The sequence below is a fragment of the Myotis lucifugus genome, unplaced genomic scaffold, assembly GCF_000147115.1.
Source record: "Myotis lucifugus unplaced genomic scaffold, Myoluc2.0 scaffold_70, whole genome shotgun sequence".
Taxonomy (NCBI): Eukaryota; Metazoa; Chordata; class Mammalia; order Chiroptera; family Vespertilionidae; genus Myotis; species Myotis lucifugus.
In genome coordinates, this window is record NW_005871118.1 from 3,362,595 (window position 1) to 3,381,668 (window position 19,074).

At 38.8% G+C, this 19,074-nt stretch overlaps 1 protein-coding gene across 1 annotated transcript in view; it reads left to right on the top strand.

Moving 5' to 3' along the window:
• Positions 1–19,074, top strand: part of PLCH1 (phospholipase C eta 1) — a 163,991-nt gene that overhangs the window by 92,922 nt on the left and 51,995 nt on the right. The window contains exons 3-5 of the mRNA XM_014457180.2: positions 8,613–8,759; positions 10,823–11,066; positions 16,594–16,723. Of these exons, the coding sequence (XP_014312666.1) occupies positions 8,613–8,759; positions 10,823–11,066; positions 16,594–16,723 (521 nt within the window). The remainder of the gene's footprint in view (positions 1–8,612; positions 8,760–10,822; positions 11,067–16,593; positions 16,724–19,074) is intronic.

Sequence of the window (19,074 nt, forward strand, 5' to 3'; positions counted from 1 at the left end):
CCAAGGATTGCATTCAACTTTTGCCTCCTATCAATAATGTACACTCCCAACCAACAATCAAAAATAAGCTAGTACTTTAAAATTAACGTGTGGTATGGTAAACTTTAAAAAAATGATGAAATAGGATCTGAGGTATATATATTTCACACATGTATGAATTTTAATTTTTAAAAAATTTATTTAAATTTTCTAAATTAAAGTATAGTTGACATATAATGTTATATTATTTTCAGGCATATAACATGGTGATTCAATATTTATATACCTTATGATGTAATCACTGCAAGTCTAGTAACCATCTGTCACTGTGTAAAGTTATTATAGCATATTGACTATATTCCCTGTGCTGTACACTCCATCTCCATGGTTTATAGCTGGAAGCTTGTACCTCTTATTTCCCTTTTTCACTCCTCCCTCAACCCCCTTTCCTTTGCCAGCCATCGGTTATTCCTCTGCTTCTGAGTCTGTTCTTGATTTGTTTGTTTTAAAGGATTTTTAAAAAATAACAAACCACATTGCAGAATGTTGATGGCACTGTCATTTCTGATCTTATGTTGAAGTAGAAAACTCTTTACATAATAGATGAAACTAAATTTAAAATTAATTCATGTCCCCTTCCCCAATGGGATGACATTAAATAAAACCAACGAAACTGTATTGTTATGAATTCTTATTTGTATTTCATTTGTTTCCCAGAGCTAACAATTATGGAATAGAAACAATTGTTGAATATAATATAGGTTTCATTAAAAAACAAAAGTGTTATGTAAGGCTTTAGTAAAATAGAAAAAAGGTTCTGACATTTTAAAAATTACTGATTAATTTCTTTCACTCTGACTTAAATTCCCCCAAATGTACCTACGTTGACTGTGTGCCTATAGGTTTGCAAACAAGTTCCAAAATGTTACTGCTAACCAATTAGTTTCTAAAACCTTTTCAAATAATCTTATCTTTGCCATGGGAGTGATTTAAGCAATGGCATAAAAAAAACAGTGATCTCTACATTGTTTGCTCTTCACTGGGAAGAATCTTGACTTAATAAGAGTGGAGTTTTCCCTGGTTGTTTGGAAACACATTTATTCATAAGCTGATATTACTTGACGTTAAAGCCCGACTATTGGTGAGGAAGAGCTTTTCAGGTGAAGCCATTTTCTGTGAAGAGCAGTTATATTTTATATAAATGTCATCCAAAACATTCATGTCCATAGTAAAATGTCCAGATGCGAATCAGGTTTTTTTCTTTCTCTTAAGTTATTCTTAAAGGCTTTTGGATGAACAGGAATTTTGTCTTCCTGAAAGATAAAACATTAATGGGATGCAGGTCAGTTGTTTTATGGACTCAGAACTCGGAGGAAAATGCAATTTTAGGTTGAGGGAATAACCAGAACTGCCTTTTGCTCCCGGCTCTCTGGCCCTGGGCCTGTGGACTGACCTCTCCTGCTGCACTGCCCTCAGCAAGGTATCTTATATCCATTGTGTACAAGGCTTCAAATCTGTTTTTGGTCTGTGCTGAGAATTACACATGCCCTTTACTTCTCTGGTGACTGTAGGAACTCTCCCTTCTCTTCCTCTGAGAGAAACATTACCTGTATCATTTGACACCTTTTTCCACTGGAAATGAAATTGTTTTCAGAAACTAATTCCTTTCAGTCACTCAGATTTACTCTGATCGGTGGAAGCTGGCAAGAAATCAATGCACATTTTTTCATGAACCTTTTTGCTGAAAAGACAGTCTTGCAGATGATGTGCATGTTTGTTTTGCCTGCCAATGCACACTTTGATGATAGGTGTGTTCACAAGAAAGTGCAAGTGATATTCTTGTATATTCTTGTATGGCCTAACGCAGGCATGGCTGTAGCTCTATATTGCAGCCCAGTCTCCAGGTGACCTTTCTAGCAGAGAAGGAGCAGGGTACCAGCTGTGCTTATTACTGTTGGAGATGATCTTGCATCTTGGCTTTTTAAAGTATAGAGCTAGGGTGATGGAACTGTTCTAAAGTTAGATCACCTCATAACTGTAAATACACTAAAGCTATTGAACTGTACATTTAAGACAGGTCAATGTTAGTGTATATAACGTATACCTTAAAGCTGCTATAAAAATCAGCATTGGATGGCATGTTTGGCATTCCTAACAGACTGTGACTATCTCTGCTTCAAACATGGCTGAAAGAATTGAACCTCTTGATATCATATATACATAGTGGAAATGTTGGGAATCTCCCCCCAAAGGATATATACTTTGTATTAGGATACTTCATATCACAAGTATATATATATATATATTAGAGGCCCGATGCACAAAATTCATGCAAGGTGCTCGGCCCCCGCTGCCGCCAAGGCCGGGGGCCTCTGCTGTCTCTTCTTGGGCCTCCTCTGCCCCAGCCCCCGCTTGCCTCATCTTCATCCGGAAGGACATCTGGTCTAATTAGCGTATTATGCTTTTATTATTATAGATATATACACACACAGACGCATACTTTTATTATAATAGATACACACACACACACACACACACACACACTCACTCTAGAGGCCCGGTGCATGAAATTTGTGCACCGGAGGGGGGGGGGGTTGGTCCCTCAGCCCAGCCTGCACCCTCTCCAATCCGGGACATCCCTCTCACAATCCAGGACCACTGGCTCCTAATCACTCACCTGCCTGCCTGCCTAATGCCCCCAACTGCCCTCCACTGCTGGCCTGATCACCCCCAATAGCCCTCCCCTGCCGGGCTGATCGCCCCTAACTGCCTCTGCCTCAGCCCCCACCATGATGGCTTTGTCCAGAAGGAAGTCGGATGTCCGGAAGATGGCCGGTCGACCTGGTCTAATTAGCATATTACCCTTTTATTAGTAAAGATAGATTATATAGGATAGGATTGCTTAAATGAGGGGGGTGGCTTTTTCAGCAGGAGGAGATGCTCTTGGCAGACAGAAATACATAACCTCTATATCTGAACTGATACTCCCACCACCATGGCCTTTGGAAGAAAGTCGGACGTCTGGAAGATGGCCAGTTGACCCGGTCTAATTATCATATTACCCTTTTATTAGTATAGATTTACAGTATTTTCTGCTTGAAGGATTTATTGAACTGATAGCCCCTAAGGAAATTTACTTACTTTAAACTGTAGCAAAATGATTGATTTAATCCTGATAGGGAGTTGAATTCTAAAGGACTTTGCAGACCACTTTGTTAGCCCTTTCATTTTACAGTTGAGACTCTGTTAAGTTTTAAACTCTAATTATGTAATAAAGTTAGAATATAGTTCTCTACTCATCTCTTCTGCTCTTTAAATATTTATACTATACTATAAGGCAGCCATTAAAATGATAATTATTAAGACTGTGTAGAAACATGGAAAACTGTTTATAATGCAAATGAAATAAAGCAGAGGGCCAAATGGCTTAAGTATCATGATTGCAACCAGTGTGTCAAATTGTGTACATATTAATATCTGGACCATAATAGATCAAAACAGTATGTGTATTATGTGAGGGGTTGATGGGCATTTCTCCCTTAATATTCTTGAACGTTGCTGCATTGTATTCACATAACGTGTTTTCTAAAAATATTAAGGCTATCATAGGGAGAATGACGTAGGCTCAAAGGGATTATGCAGGTGTTGGTAGCTGCCTGAATGTATAGCCCACATTTGCAGACTTTCCCCAGATACTTTCCAGCACTGGAAATGTGTGTGATGAGGGTATTCCATTCTAAGCCACTGGGACTCTGTCCTTGTTGACCTGCTTCTGGAACTCCTCCTTTGTTCCCTTGTTTCTCATCCCATTTAATGGAATTGACCGACCCAGAATGGCTGGAGAATGACTTTTAAGGGGGGCAGTAACCCCTGTTCATTCCTCTACTGAAGGCAGAGCATGAGGAAATTGGCTTATGCTGACACAAGTGATTTAGAGGACTCTGGAAGAATATTTTGTCTCCAACATTGGTGATCATTACCTACTGGGATGAATTACAAGGAATGATTTGAGGGTTTTATTACAAGGAATGATTTGAGGGTTTTCTTTCTCTGGTTAACTGGACAACTCAATGGACTGTTTGAGGCAGGGAGAAGTGGGCTTTTTCAATTTGACTCTAACCAAATGGCTTTTCTGTGTGACAGGGAAAGATCACGGAGAAAGTGGAAAGCTCCATAAACAATTTAGGCAGCGTATTGTTTCAAAGCCTCACTCTGCAAGGACATTTTGATCATGTATGCTTGCCCACTCTACTGGATGGTGCTAGAGTCTTAGCCCACGGCTGAGTTGGTGGGATAAATGTGAAGCTAATGAATATTTACAGTAATATATTGTGTAAACATACTCCCTCTCTAAGGGATTGGATCCCATTTTCTAAAATGTTTTATTTCTCTGGATGGTATTTGCTAAGTGGTAGGTGGTATTTGTTAGCTCAAGTAACTGATAATTCGTTTATATCACTGTGTTTTTCCTGTTAAATTGTCCAGATATTGTAGCCATAACAATTCCATTTCAGGGAAAAGAAATGGTACTGTGGAAAGGAAAGGGAACGAAAGGCAGTGTGAGCAAAGCCGAGGGACTGTCAGGTATGTGGGCAGTCTATGGATTTATAGTCCTTGCTTTATAGATCTGTGATGGTTCAGTTACTTCAACTTCTTTACTCTGGCTTAAACAATTTATTTTATTCTCTCTCCCCAAAGACATACATTCTTAAATTATGTCTTTTATCCTGTCACTCCTTTGCTCAGAAATATCTAGTGGATCTCTCATTGCCAATGGATTAAAATGTTAATCCAGCACCTCTAACCCTCTACAGTCCAGTCTTATCCGGCCGATGGATTCATATATCCTGTCAATGCCCTTTGAGTCACTCTTCCAAAGATGGAGGCCCGTATTTCCCTACCCTTTGATCATACCTCTCCTCTTTCCTGCCCCCAAGTCTTCACTGATTCTGTTTTATTACCATACTTCTCCCCATTCCAGCTCACTGTAGACTCCTTTTTCTATAGACCCCCATAGTATTTCTGTCTTTACTTCTGACTGGCATTTATTTTTAAAATATTTCAATAATAAAACCATAATAATAACTACCATTTATAGTGTTTATGATATACCAGGTACCATTTTCAGTACTCCACTTGAATGAACTCATTCAATTAACAGCAACTCAAGAGGTAAATAATATTATCCCCCGTTTTATAGATAAGCAAATGGAGACACAGAGGGATTAATTATCTTGCCCAATGTCATACAGCTACTAAGTGGCAGACCTGGAGTTCTACCCCAGGCTGTCTAGATCCAAACTTGGTGTTCTTAACCACAGCTCTGAACTACCATAATAGTCTCTTTAGATGCTTCATTCTCTTAAAATTCAACTTCTTTAAGGTGAAGAGAAGTCTTCTTGCTTTTTGCTTTTCCTCATTACATAGCCCTGTGCCTAGAACAAGGAGTTGCTCTGTGAACATCTGTTTATTGACATTCTAATAGAGTTTTTTGGGTGTTTTGGCTTGGTTAGTTTGATTTGATTTTATCTTGATATGATGACATACTCTCTTCTGTTCTCCCTTTAATTACTGGTATGAGATGGTCAATGTGACTGTCAAGAATTGAAATTCGTGGCTCTCATTACCTAACTGAATGGTGCTCAGTGGTGGGTAAATTTACTAGAGTGAAACTAAATCTTAAATTTTGTTCTGTGCTTCAAAGCAAACATTTTAAGAAGCATTATTTTTATTACTTGGGTATTTGATATGTCAGGTAAGGTGAGTCAGAGCAAGCTACATTTCCCTTCCCTTGTAATATCAGTTCTTAAAATCGTACTTAACTTTATGTTATTCTCCTTTAATTTTGGGGGTGAAGAAAGGTTCTTCATGGAGGATATAGTGAATGTTGGTTATAGGCCCTGTAATGAGTACCTTGCACATGCAATGTTAAGCTTTGGGGTCAAATTATCTTTCTTAGTAAAGATAAGATACTCAGCCAGCAAAGTTGAAGTCTAATGTTGTTAAAGTTTATTTACTGTGTTTCTTTGATCTCTTTCTAACAGCGTACTGTTTGTGGGTACTCAGCTAGATGCTTCTAGTGCTCTAAGGGTTATATATGTGCCTGTGTATTTGTTGATGAAGTAAAAGCTGTTTCTGGCTGATACGATAAAAGAACATTTGGAGGAGTATTGCATAAGTTGCAGAATTAAGGGGAAAATGGAATAATTTGTCACCCTCAGGAAGAATAACTCTGACAACTGTGGCATGTTGGAGTGGCCAACCAGGAGCGTCTCTTAAGTCTTGGCCACTGCAACGGCTCAGTGCTGTTTTTATTCAGTGCTCTGCTCCCGTGGAGGGAGACAGATTTGCTGGAAGCTTAAGTCAGGTGCACATGTCTTAGTTGGGTGATTGACAGGCCACCAAAGGCACATGAAATGGGAAAAGAGTATTTCCAGTTACCAGTGACGGGGAAACAGGCAACACCAATGGCCTCTTCTTACAAGGTTCATCTCAAAGCAGAGAGAATTAAATGATAGCTTTCACTTGTACAAGAAGCTATTTGGATATTACCAGAATTCAATCACCAAGTTATTCTCTATTTGGAAAATCCTTGCAGTTTAATTCATCAGCACATCTTTTATGTCTAGATCCTTATTTCCCTCTATTATACACCAGGCCCCTTCTTTTAGGATAAGCCTTCCTTTTAGTTCAACAAGGGTTTTCTTTAGAGGAGCTGTCACTAGATTCTATCTCTGGAAGTTAGCAACTTTCGGTTTAGCCTCATAAAATCCTAGAGGTAGAATCAGAACTTGACAGGTTAATTAGCTTGCTCAAGCTGAGATAGAAGTATTATTGAGTATATTGGTTAAAATTCTCTGTGTTGCAAGTGCCAGAAAACTCAAATTGAAGCTATTTGAGCAGAAACTAAATAGTTCAGGGATATGTCTCCAATTTCACGAGGGGCTTGATACAGGGCTCAAATAGCAGGACCTCGACATTTTTCTCCCTTCCTATTTATCAACTCAGCTTTGGGTTCTGTTTCAAGCAGACTTGCTTTTCATGGATCCCAGATGGAAGCTGGAAGCCCTGGGCTGCAAAATTTAGGTATAGAGGGGTTAAAATCCATTTTTTCCAGAAGTCCCAGTTGTTTTAGATTCAATCACATGCCCATTTCTGAACCAATTACTGTAACCACAGTGATGAGATACCCTGGAGCTGAAAGGTAGATCAATTTTAAACAGTCCATATGGCTGAAAATGGAGGGAAAAATGAATGACTTAAAGAATAACCAGAAAGTTTTTGGCAGGAAAGGAAGAGGGTTATGATGCTGGGAAGTAAAAAAAAAATTATGTTCAATTGTGAAAACTTGATTTTTTAAATAATATTTAAAATGATATTTATTTAGTTATTTGCAAACATACATAAATATAATAATACTAGTGCCTTGGTGCACGGATTCATGCACATTGAAAGGAAATTAATTAGAAGGTGGCCGGTGGCGCGGGACTGGGTGCGACAGGTGGGACATGCCCTGGAGCCAACCTACCACGGTCCCTCCCTGGCTGGCCACACCCAGGCGGCGCAGCTTGAGGTTTTCTCTGAGTGAGTGGGGTCCCTCCGGCAGGTGGGGTCCCTCAGCCTGGCCTGCGGGATCGGGCCAAAACCAGCTCTCCAACATCCCCTGAGGGGTCCTGAATTACAAGAGGGCGGTTCTCAGGTGTTGCACCCTGGAATCGGCTCCCTTCTTTCTGGTTCTGGGTTTGTCACCTGAGAATTGCAGCTGCCAAGTCACTACAGCTCAGCAGCTCCTGCATTGAGCATCTGCCCCCTGGTGGTCATTGTGTGTCATAGCTACCGGCCAGTTGGCTGGTCACTTAGGCTTTTATATATATACACTAGAGACCCGGTGCACGAATTCGTGCACATGTGGGGTTCCTCGGCCTGGCCAGTGATGGGGGCCAATTGGGGCCGGCTGGGGGGAGGGACCATGGGAGGTTGGCCAGCTACAGGAGGTTGGCTGTGGGAGTGCACTGACCACAGGGGGCAGCTCCTGCGTTGAGTGTCTGACCCCTGGTGGTCAGTGTGTCGTCATAGCAACCAGTTGACTGGTCATTCAGTCGACTGGTCATAATGGTCGCTTAGGCTTTTATATATATAGATATAGATATAGATGAACCCATATGTAGCCATCATACAATTCGGCAGTTGTTGAAACATTTTGCCAATTATGTTTCTGTTGATTGCCTTTTAAGGCATTATCATAAGATGCTTTTACAGCTGGCTATGTAAGAACTTAGAAGATCTAACATGAAATCTGAGACCTTGCTTTATGAATATAGATCCAAGTATCAAATGGTCATCAGTCTCACACCAAAAAACAATGTGTTACCCCCTTGAACAAAAGATGACTTTGTGCAGCAGTAATGCATTGTGTACCTGGAAGTACAATTTTATTTCAGTAAGTATGGTTTTTTTCCTGGCTTAAGCCTGATAAATTGCTTAACAACTCTTTCTAGAGTATCTGTAGCAAATTTGTCTTCTGGTCCTGGGTGTCTTTAGGGGTGAATCAGGTTTTATTTGACAGTGAAGTTTCTGAACACCAGTACCCACGTGCATTGTCTGAGAGCTGAATGTGCTTTGATCTCTTGTAGTTGAAAGATGCATGAGTGTAATGCAGTCCGGGACACAGATGATCAAACTGAAGCGTGGGACCAAAGGGCTCGTCCGGCTCTTTTACCTGGATGAGCACCGGACCCGCCTCCGATGGAGACCCTCCAGGAAGAGTGAGAAGGCAAAAAGTAAGATCCATCTCTGAATTTTTTGTGTGTTCTGACACAGTTATATGTGGGTTATATTGGGTGGCTTCTGTGGAAGCTTCAGACCTCTGGACCATCAATATTTTTTGCAAGTTTTGGGCTCAGCTGTTAAAGGATGTGGAGAGGCAGAATAAGTTATAACTATTTTTGCTTTTTAAATTATTTGGGGAATTTAAATCCATAAAAGTTTTCTTGTTCATGAATTCTATCAATGTTAATATTTCCCCTGTGTTGGAGACATTATACACACACACACATGCATGTATATATATTTTACTTGGCATATGAGATTTTATAGCCTGAGGTCTTTCATTTTCCTATGAAAGTTTATGGGTATCATAAATCCAATGGGTGTTATGAATATAGATCCGTAAAAGTGTTTTGCCATTTTCTGAGCACAGTTGACTGATTAATAAGTTAAGAAAATTGTTTTAATGAAATCAAGTAAAATAGCTTTGATCTGACTCCTCGTTAAGGCCTGTCTCTCACACCTTCTACTCAGCACCAAGTCCCGTGGTCTCCTGTAATGCCTCTCTCATCTGCTCCTTCCATCCTCTTGTCACACGAACCTTGTCCAGGGTCTCATCACCTTTCTGGTGGCCTATTGCAAAGTCTCCTAACCAATTTCCATTTTGCTAGTTTTTTTCTGCTTTGATCAGTTCTGATGCTTTCCCCTTCAAGTAGCAGAAGACCTGGACCAAATTAGGCTTACATGACAAACAAATTTATTACCTCACATGACAAGTAACCCAGAGGTTGGCAGGCCCCAGGCATGGGGTACTGAGTCTCTAGTTCTGTTTTGTTGAGTGCTCTTGGCTCTGTTCCTGGTGTGTTGGCTTTGTAACCAAGGGTTCAGCTGTTCTGGGCCTCACAACCTGACATAACAGTGAAGAGGCAGAAAGGATCCTTCTCTTCTTTTACTTCCTTTTTAGAAGAGAAGAACCTCTTTCTAAACCTTTCACTCATGGCACATTGCCCCTAGTCTCCTTGGTTAGAGCTGGGATGCATTCCCACACCTAAATCAATCGTAAGAAATATGAATGAGGACACCCCAATGGCTGAGCCCCACCAGAATTTTCCCTGGGGCTGGGCACATACTCATTTTCCCGAATCATGTAGGGACCACGAGAATACCAGAAGAAAATTGGGACTCTGCTGTTAAGGCAGAGGGGAGAAGAGGATGGTTTTATGGGCAATCAACAGGATATGCAACTCTTCTGATTTATGCTTATCTATAAAGAAGCAAATAAAACATATTGTTTTAGTTTAAAGTACATAATATTCCCTGTAGTGCTTCTCTGATACAAATGTTCAGTGCTGCCCCACTGCATAAATAGTGCTAATCTCTCGTCTATTTTTCTAGGCTCTGCACAATCTAGCCTCTCACTACCCCTCCAGCCTTTACTCCTGGATTCCCCTCTTGAGCTTTGCAGTCCAGCATGAATGGCCTGCTCAGCATCCCTGGGTGGGCCTTATGCTTCTGCATCTTTATGCCTCTTTCCCTGGGATGCCACCTTGTTCTTTTCCATCTCTCTCAGCCCTGCTCTACTTCTCCTAATAGCATCCTTACTATAAATGCCAGTCACTTTTAACTGTGCTCTTTGGTTACCACTAATTTTTTTCCCTTTCAATTTCTTTTTATCTTCTCATGCATATTTAAAACACCAAAGTTGGCTCTAGGTCTTTGTATGTTTCCCCTGCATAAATATGTGAACTGTAAATTTGACATATTTATTAGCTCCCTCTTCTACCAGTCTTCTTGCCCCACTGGGCATATCTATCATTTTATCATAAATTTCAACCCATCCAGACTCAATACCTGGGAGGGCCTTGTCTAGTCTGCCCAGGAAGGTAAAGTCTCATGTAGAGAAGGTTCCTAGCAGTAAGTGACAGGGCTTGTATTTCACATTTAGACTTAAAAACCCCAACTCACGGACAATGACCTTGTTCATGCTTATTTTTAAAAATTTAAAATGATTTTGCTTTTCCTTTTTTTAAGTCTGTATCCGTATCTTCACCTGTCATGTATTTCACTTGCCTCACAGTACTTATCGACTCCATTTACAAAGTCACCGAGGGTCGGCAGTCTGAAATATTCCACAGACAAGCTGAGGGGAACTTTGACCCCAGCTGCTGCTTTACCATCTACCATGGTAACCACATGGAGTCCCTGGACCTCATCACCTCCAACCCCGAGGAGGCCCGCACCTGGATCACAGGCCTCAAGTACCTGATGGCCGGCATCAGTGATGAAGATTCCCTTGCCAAAAGGCAAAGGACTCATGACCAATATCCTTCCTAAAACGTTATTTTTGAGTTCTGTGTGGAATGGTGGTGGTGGTGGTGGTGGTGGTGGTGGTGTGTGTGTGTGTGTGTGTGTGTAAGTGATGGTCAGTCTATGCTTATTTTCCCCCAATTTTTTTCTTTCTTTACCCCTAGCCCTCACTATTCCCTCCTCACTCTCACAGAAAGTAAACGAATGTGTGAAACACATAAAAACAAGCGTATATAAAGTCAGAAGCAGACTTCTTCAGAAGAGACTGAATTTAGCTCCGAGAAATATCCAAAATGAAGTTTCCCCAGAGAGATGAGATAACCAGGAAAGCATTTATTCGTATTAGAGAAAAACCCTGCTTTGTTATAGCCAGTTTAGTTTAACAAATATTTTTTGAGTTCCAATTATGTGCCCAGGACTTAGCTCCTTTCTACTTTCCCTCTCTCTTAGTACAGTTTGGAAACGGAACTGATTGACGCTCCAGGGGAACTTACATTTTACTTAACATTTATCCTCTGTAAATTGCTTGAGAGAGGGGAGGCCGAGTTTCATTATTGGTTAAACCCATTCTTGTGGTTCTGCAGTGCTGACAAGTTAAATGATTGATGTACTTGGTCTGAAAGGCACCTCTCCTGCTGGGATCGAGCTGGTGGTTCTGGCCTCAGTTTTCTTAGCTGTGAAGTGAGGGTATGAGACTGCTTTTTTGTTCCTTCTGCACATTTTGAATGGCCTTAGAGTACATGTGCCTCCTGTCCATGTGTAGGGAGTAGTACCACTTCCTTGCTGTCATTGGAATGTGCGCCTTAATTTTTTGCCAAGAGTGGTGATAAATTTATATTACTCTGGCTGTAATCCCTCCCCTGGGGTATTGTTGTAGGAGAGGGGAAATACTCAGCCCAGAAAAGGGTTTTGACAGTGTGAACTCCTTAGCTGATGAGCTTTCATCAGTATTCTCAGCATGAAGATAAATGCAACTGGGATTCATAAGAGAACAAACATAGGAACAAAATACAAACATAGGAACAACTTTTTGCTGCTTTATTCTGTTAGTTTCCTTCTTAACTTCCTAACCTTTGGGAAAAACAAACAAAAATACTGAACCAGTAAGAATGCTTTTTGGTGCAAGCCACGCAACCATACTAATATTGTTTAAGGCAATATTTATTAAACAATAAGGAGTATTTATTTTTCATGAACAAGAGATCTGAAATGGGGCAGTTCCAGGGTTGGTTAATCAGTGGCCCAGAGATGTCACAGAGACCTAGGTTCTGCCATCTTCAGTGTGTTGACTCCTTTTGTTAATTATATTTTTAATTTTTTGAGGACCTGCCATACTGGTTTCCACAGCAGCTGTATCATTTTACATTCCCACCAACAGTGCACAAGGGTTCCAATTTCTCCACATCTGCACCACACTTGTTTTCTGTTCTTTTGATAGTAGTCATTCTAATGAATGTGAGGTGGTAGTTTTTAAAAAATATATATTTTTATTGATTTCAGAGAGGAAGGGAGAGGGAGAGATAGAACATCAATGATGAGAATCATTGATTGGCTGCCTCCTGCACGCCCCCCTCTGGGGATCGAGCCCCGCAACCAGGCATATGCCCTTGACCCGAATCGAACCCGGGATCCTTTAGTCCGCAGGCTGGCGCTTTAGTCACCGAGCCAAACCAGCCAGGGCTTTTAATTGCATTTTCCTAATGTTGGTGATGTTGAGCATCTTTTCATGCACTTGTTGGCTATTCATATAACTTCTTTGGAGAAATGGCTACTCAAGTCCTGTGCCCAGTTTTGAAGCAGGTTGGCATTTTTTTGTTTGGTCATTAAGTTTTAGGAGTTCTCTACATTGTTTGGATATGAATCCCTTATCAGATACATAATTTTAAAATATTTGCTTTCATTCTGCGAGTTGCCTTTACTCTGTTGACAGTGTCATTTGATGCATACAATTTTTAAATTTTCATGAAGTTCCATTTGTTACCTGTACCTTTGGTATCCTATATAAGAAATCATCATCAAATCCATTGTTATGAAGCTTTTGTTCTGTTTTCTTCCAAGAGTTTTATTGTTTCAGGTCTTACATTTAGGTCCTTAATTCATTTTGAGTTAATTTTTGTAAATGGTGTTAGGTAAAGGGTCCAGCTTCATTCTTTTGAATATTGATATCCAATTTCTTTTGGGCACCATTTGTTGAAAAGACTGTTATTTTTGTAATCAAATTGTCTTGCCACCCTTGTCAATAATCATTCAATCATATATGTGAGAGTTTCTTTTTGGGCTGTGTATTTTATTCCAATAGTCTATATATTTGTCTTTAAGCCAATATCACACTATTTTGATTTCTGTAGCTTTGTAGTAAGTTTTGTAATCAGGAACTTTTAGTTCTCCAGTTCTATTCTTCTTTTTAAATTTTTTTAAAATAATTTTTTAAGAAAGAGAATAGAAGAGTCAGAGAGAGAGAAATATTGATGTGAGAAAGACACATCGATTGATTGCCTCCCGCACACACCCTGACTGGGGCCAGGGATTGAGCCTGCAACTGAGGTATGTACCCTTGACAGGAATCGAACCGGGGATCCTTTAGTCCACGGGCTGACACTATCCAATGAGCCAAATCAGCTAGGGCTGCTGAGTGTTTTTTAAAAATCAATGATCATAAGAGAAATTGGTCTGTAGTTTTCTTGTGTCTTTGTCTGGCTTTGATATCAGAGTAATACTGGCCTCACAGAATGAGTGAGGAAGTGTTCCCTCTTCTTTAGTTTTTTGGAAAAATTTAAGAAGGGTTGGTATTCGTTTTTTAGATGTTTGGTAGAATCCACTAGTGAAGCCATCAAGACCAGGGCTTTACTTTGTTGAGAGATTTTTTATTACTGATTCAGTCTCTATATTAGTTATAGATATATTCAGATTTTTTATTCCTTTGTGATTAGATTTGGTAGGTTTTGTGTTTTTAGAAATTTTTCCATTTCATCTGTTATCCAATTTGTTGGTGTGTGGTTGTACATAGTACTCTAGTTATCTTTTTTATTTCTGTAGAGTCAGTAGTAATGTTTTCATTTTCACTTCTGATATTTGTAATTTGAGTCTTCTCTTTTTTTCTTAGTCCATCCAGCTTAAGGTTCATCAATTTTGTTGATCTTTTTGAATAACTAACTTTTGGTTTCATTTTTTTTCCTATTGTATTTCACTTATCTTTGTACTGACTTTTCTTATTCCTTCCTTTTGCTAGGTTTGGGTTAAATTTTTTTCTCCCCCAGTTTCTTAGGTTGTAAAGTTAGGTTGTTGATTTGAGTTCTTTTTTTGTTTTTTAATGTAAAAATTTATAGCTTTATATCTCCCCCTTAACAATGCTTTCACTGCATCCCATAAGGTTTTATATGTTGTGCTTTCATTTTCATTCATTTGAAAGTCTTTCCTAATTTATTTTGTGATTTATTCTTCAATCTATTGTTTGTTTAAGAATATATTGTTTAAATTCCACAGTTTTGTGAATTTTCCAGATTTTTTTTGACTTCTAACTTTATCCCATTGTGATCAGAAAAGTCACTTTGTATATCTATCTTTTTAAATATAAAGACTTAATTTGTGGCCTAAAATATGGTCTATTCTAAAAAGTGTCTTATGTGCACTTGAGTAGAATTTGCACATTGTTATTATTGTATAGATTGTTGTGTGTATGTCCGTGAGATCTAGGTTTATTGTGCTGAATCCTCTATTTCTTTACTTGTCTTCTATCTGGTTGTTCCATTCTTATGAGTAGGGTATTGAGGCCTCCAACTATTATTATAGAATGATTCCCTTTTTCAGTTATTGCTTTATATATTTTGATTGTCATTAGATGCATAAATGCTTATAATATTGGCATCTTCTTGCTGTACCAAACCTTTTATAAATATGTAATGTCATTCTTTGTCTCTTGTAACCTTTTTTTATTAGTATAGTCACCCCTAATTTACATAGAAAGTCTTTTTTCCCCTATCTTTTTATTTTCAACCTGTTTGTGTCTCTGGATCTCAAGAGCATCTCTTAAGACAACATATAGTTGGGTTATGTGTTTTTACCAATGCCAATCTCTGACTTTTGACCAAAAAGTTTAGTCCATTTATATTTGAAGTAATTACTGATAAGAAGGGAGTTCTGTAATTGTGCTATTTCTTATCTGTATGCCTTATGACTTTTTTTGTCCCTCATTTTCTGCATTCCTGTCTTCTTTTGTGTTTAGTTGACTTTTTTTCAGTGTAATATATAAGTCATTTCTCATTTTCTTTTGCATATATTCTTTGGCTATTTTTTTGTGTGATTACCATGGGGATTAATTTTAACATTTTAAAGTTACAATACTCTAAATAGAATTTATACCAGCTTAGGCAATAGTTCTTCAACCTGACTTGTTTGTCCATGTTTACTAGCAGTAGAAAGTTTCCATATTTGAATTAACCAGTTGATAACTGAGTGATTTCATATTCTGAAAATATGCTACCTGGAAAGCACATGTACCCAAGAACTGTACAGTTAAAAAATTCAGAAGCAGTTGATATTTGTTTAAATGAGGAGAGAAAAGGAAAGAGGAAATTAATGAATGATAAAAAGGAAGCTGATGTCAAAAATAGGGAACATTATTTCAGTTTGGGAACCATTCTCATATGGTTTTGTCATAATTTGATAGGGTTTTAGATAATGTCTTAATAATAGTATGACATCCTTAATTGGACTCACATTTAATTACATTAATCGAGGGAACAGATTTGGAATGTTCATGATTATTACATTTCAATTAGGCCTGAAAACTTCAACTGTGAATGAATAATGAGAATAATGAATCTTAATTGGCTGTAGGAAAAAAAAATTCATCCCGTGTAAAGTGTAATTCAAGCTATTTCTGCAGTATGAACATGTTGAATTGGAGGCAGATGCAGTATTCATATCTATTAGAAGCAATGTGGTGGTGTGGTTGAAGACTCAGACTGGTGCTGGGTTCCAGCCCCAAATCCACATGGGTGAGTTACTTTTTTGCCTCAGAGTTGTTATCTGTAAATGGCGATGATGTTCATGATAGTGCCTACCCTATGTACCTGGTTCCCTTGCTAATCCTTTCTAAATTTCTCCCTCTCCTTTAGTTTATATCCTCATGTGAATAAGGAGATTGAACTAGATGGTCTAAATTTCTAAATGTAGGAGTGGAACTCAGAAAAGGGAATTGAAAAGATTGTGTACCATGGAGTATTGTGAAGGTAAAAAAGATACTAAATGAAAGGTCATAGACGGAGAAGGCCTAAGCTTGGAATAGTTGGGGTTTCATCACATCATAGAGATACTTAACCGATTGGATAACAATGTTGGAGTTGAACCTCTCACAACAGCGTGGCTTGACTCATCTCAGAGAAGGGAATTGCCTGTTTGTGTTCTCCTTCCCCCGTTTCTTCTGTTGTCACTATTAGTAGCTCACTAAGAGCCTCCTTAAAAGAATTTCTTCTGAGTGTTCTGTTAGAAATCAGCTTTTATTTTGTGAAAACACAAGTGTTTTTCTTGACGTTTCTGCATGTGGGTGAAGCAGACCTTTGAGGAAGCTGATAAGAATGGTGACGGCTTATTGAATATTGAAGAGATACACCAATTGATGCATAAACTAAATGTCAACCTACCCCGAAGAAAAGTCAGACAAATGTTTCAGGTACGTTTTTTACAATCCAGTTGGCCTTAGGTAAAATCCACATGAGTGGTTATTGGTATATTCAGATATTTTAAAAGGCTAATTTTTGGGAAGCTAATATTACCTGCTGTGTTTTGCTTTGTTTTTCTTTGACAAAGAGAGACATTTTGTTACATCAAGGAAAAAAACACACTTTCATTCATAATTTCACTTCCTAAAATGCCTTGTTGCTGTTTTCAGAGAGTCATCATAAGCATCTTACCTGACAAATAATGGAGTAAATGTGATCAAGTCTCCTAGATAGGATGGCAATATCTAACTGTCCACCTCACAGACTGTTGTGAGGATCAGAATAAAGACATGAAAAAAAAATTGCACTTGAAATCCCCAAGGGTCCTCTATTTTGTTTCAGATGAGTTTAAAATTCAGAATCCATGGGACTCAGAAGTGCTGTATCACTTTTATGTTTAATGCATCAAGCAGGTTAGAGGGTGTATCAGCAAATGTGTTTAAGGAGCTCTCCCAAAGTTCATTCAACTGCCTGTTGGTATTAGATGAGATGCTCTTCCCCTGTTGGCAATTCCGTGAGAAAAAAATCCTTGGGCCCAAACTTAGTCCTCCATAGGTGTAGAAGTCAGCTCTGCTAAGTTTGAGTTGGTGTGAAGACAATGTTAGATTATTAGTAATTACTGCGATATGAATTTAGGAAAGGCTCTTCTTTGGAGGCAAGTCACATGCATAATCCATGATTTGCAATGATTTTCTCATTGACTACATAGATGGTGTTTTGTACCTCTAAAAAGAAGTATAGGGCTTGATATGTTACAATGTTTTGTGCTTTGTTTTCTAATCACTTGCTCTTAGAGGGGATAAGGGCAGAAACAACATGAGGGGTGAGATGCAACAATTAGTGGAAGGTGGAGGCTGGCTTCCATCTGTGACCTCTTACAGTGGTCCTGCCATTCGAAACTCTAGGCTGGATATGGTCTGCATTGTGGAGAACTTGGTCCCATTATACCGGAGGATAGCCTGAGAGGAAGGAATGAGATATGCTGTAGAAGGAATCCCAGAGATGGAGTGAGGGACATAGGAGGAGAAATAGGTTGTCATGTATTTTGTGAATTCTCTTTAAACTATATAAAAAGATTTGCCATGTTCCTGGCTCTCTCTGTGACATCTCGCTTTTGTCCTGTTGTGAACTCCACATACCCATCTGATCCTTTCTGTAGGTGGTGTTTATAGTACTGAAGAGGTAGCTGCTGATTGAATCAGACAGGCCAAGCTTACAGAGGAGGGTAAAGTTTACGTCTACAAAAATAATGATTTTCTGGGTACTTTTTGGAAGATAAGGAAGAAACATAAGATATTGATCTATTTTTAATTCTGTATTTTTCCACTTCAAACACCTTTTATGTTTAATGCATCAAGCAGTTTAGAGGGTGAATCAGGAAATGTGTATGTCAAATGTTTCTGGGCTCACAGTAAATCCTTTAGAGAAGTTTTAAGAAAACATTAAAGGTCTCTTTTTATGACATTTGATTTAAAGAACTTATCAAGCCAGAAGTGAGTGGAGAAGCTGTTGGGCCTGCTGTACGTATAACATTGCTACTGGGCCTTGCTTCTTGCGGGGTTCTGTAAATACTCATGGTGGGAGAACCAAGGATCTTAGTATTATTTCAGGAACAATCTCTCTCTCTCTCTCTCTCTCTCTCTCTCTCTCTCTCTCTCTCTTATTTTTTTACTGAATTGTTAATAAAGACATTAAAGACTCCCTAGCATTTTCTTTGACTATTTATTCCAATGCAAGATTCAACTGATTTTTAATTTTTATTTATTTTTAAAATATATTCTTATTGATTTCAAAGAGGAAGGGAGAAGGAGAGAGAGATAGAAACATCAATGATGTGAGAGAATCATTGATTGGCTGCCTCCTGCATGTCCCCTACTGGGGATTGGGCCTGCAACCTGGGCATGTGCTCTTGACCAGAATCGAACCCAGGACCCTTCAATCCACAGACCAATGCTCTATCCACTGAGCCAAACCAGCTAGGGCTCAACTGACTTAAAAAAATCATTTAATGTATGGATAGCTTCTTTTGAAGTCTTTGATGCTATGGTTTAAACCTCAGAGTTTTACTACTCTTAATTTTTTAGGCATATATAAGGAAGTCTTGAAAAATGTTTTATCTCTGTATCCAGGGTTAGATATTTTGAAACAAAGTTATGGAAGAAACATGACCATTAGACCTAATTTCTTAGGGTCCAAAAACTCTACAACCAGGAGCCTCAAACACCCAAATATTGATATTCCATGGACCAATCTATCTCTACCTTTAAAATTACAGAAGGCAATGGCAATCAGCCTTACAAAG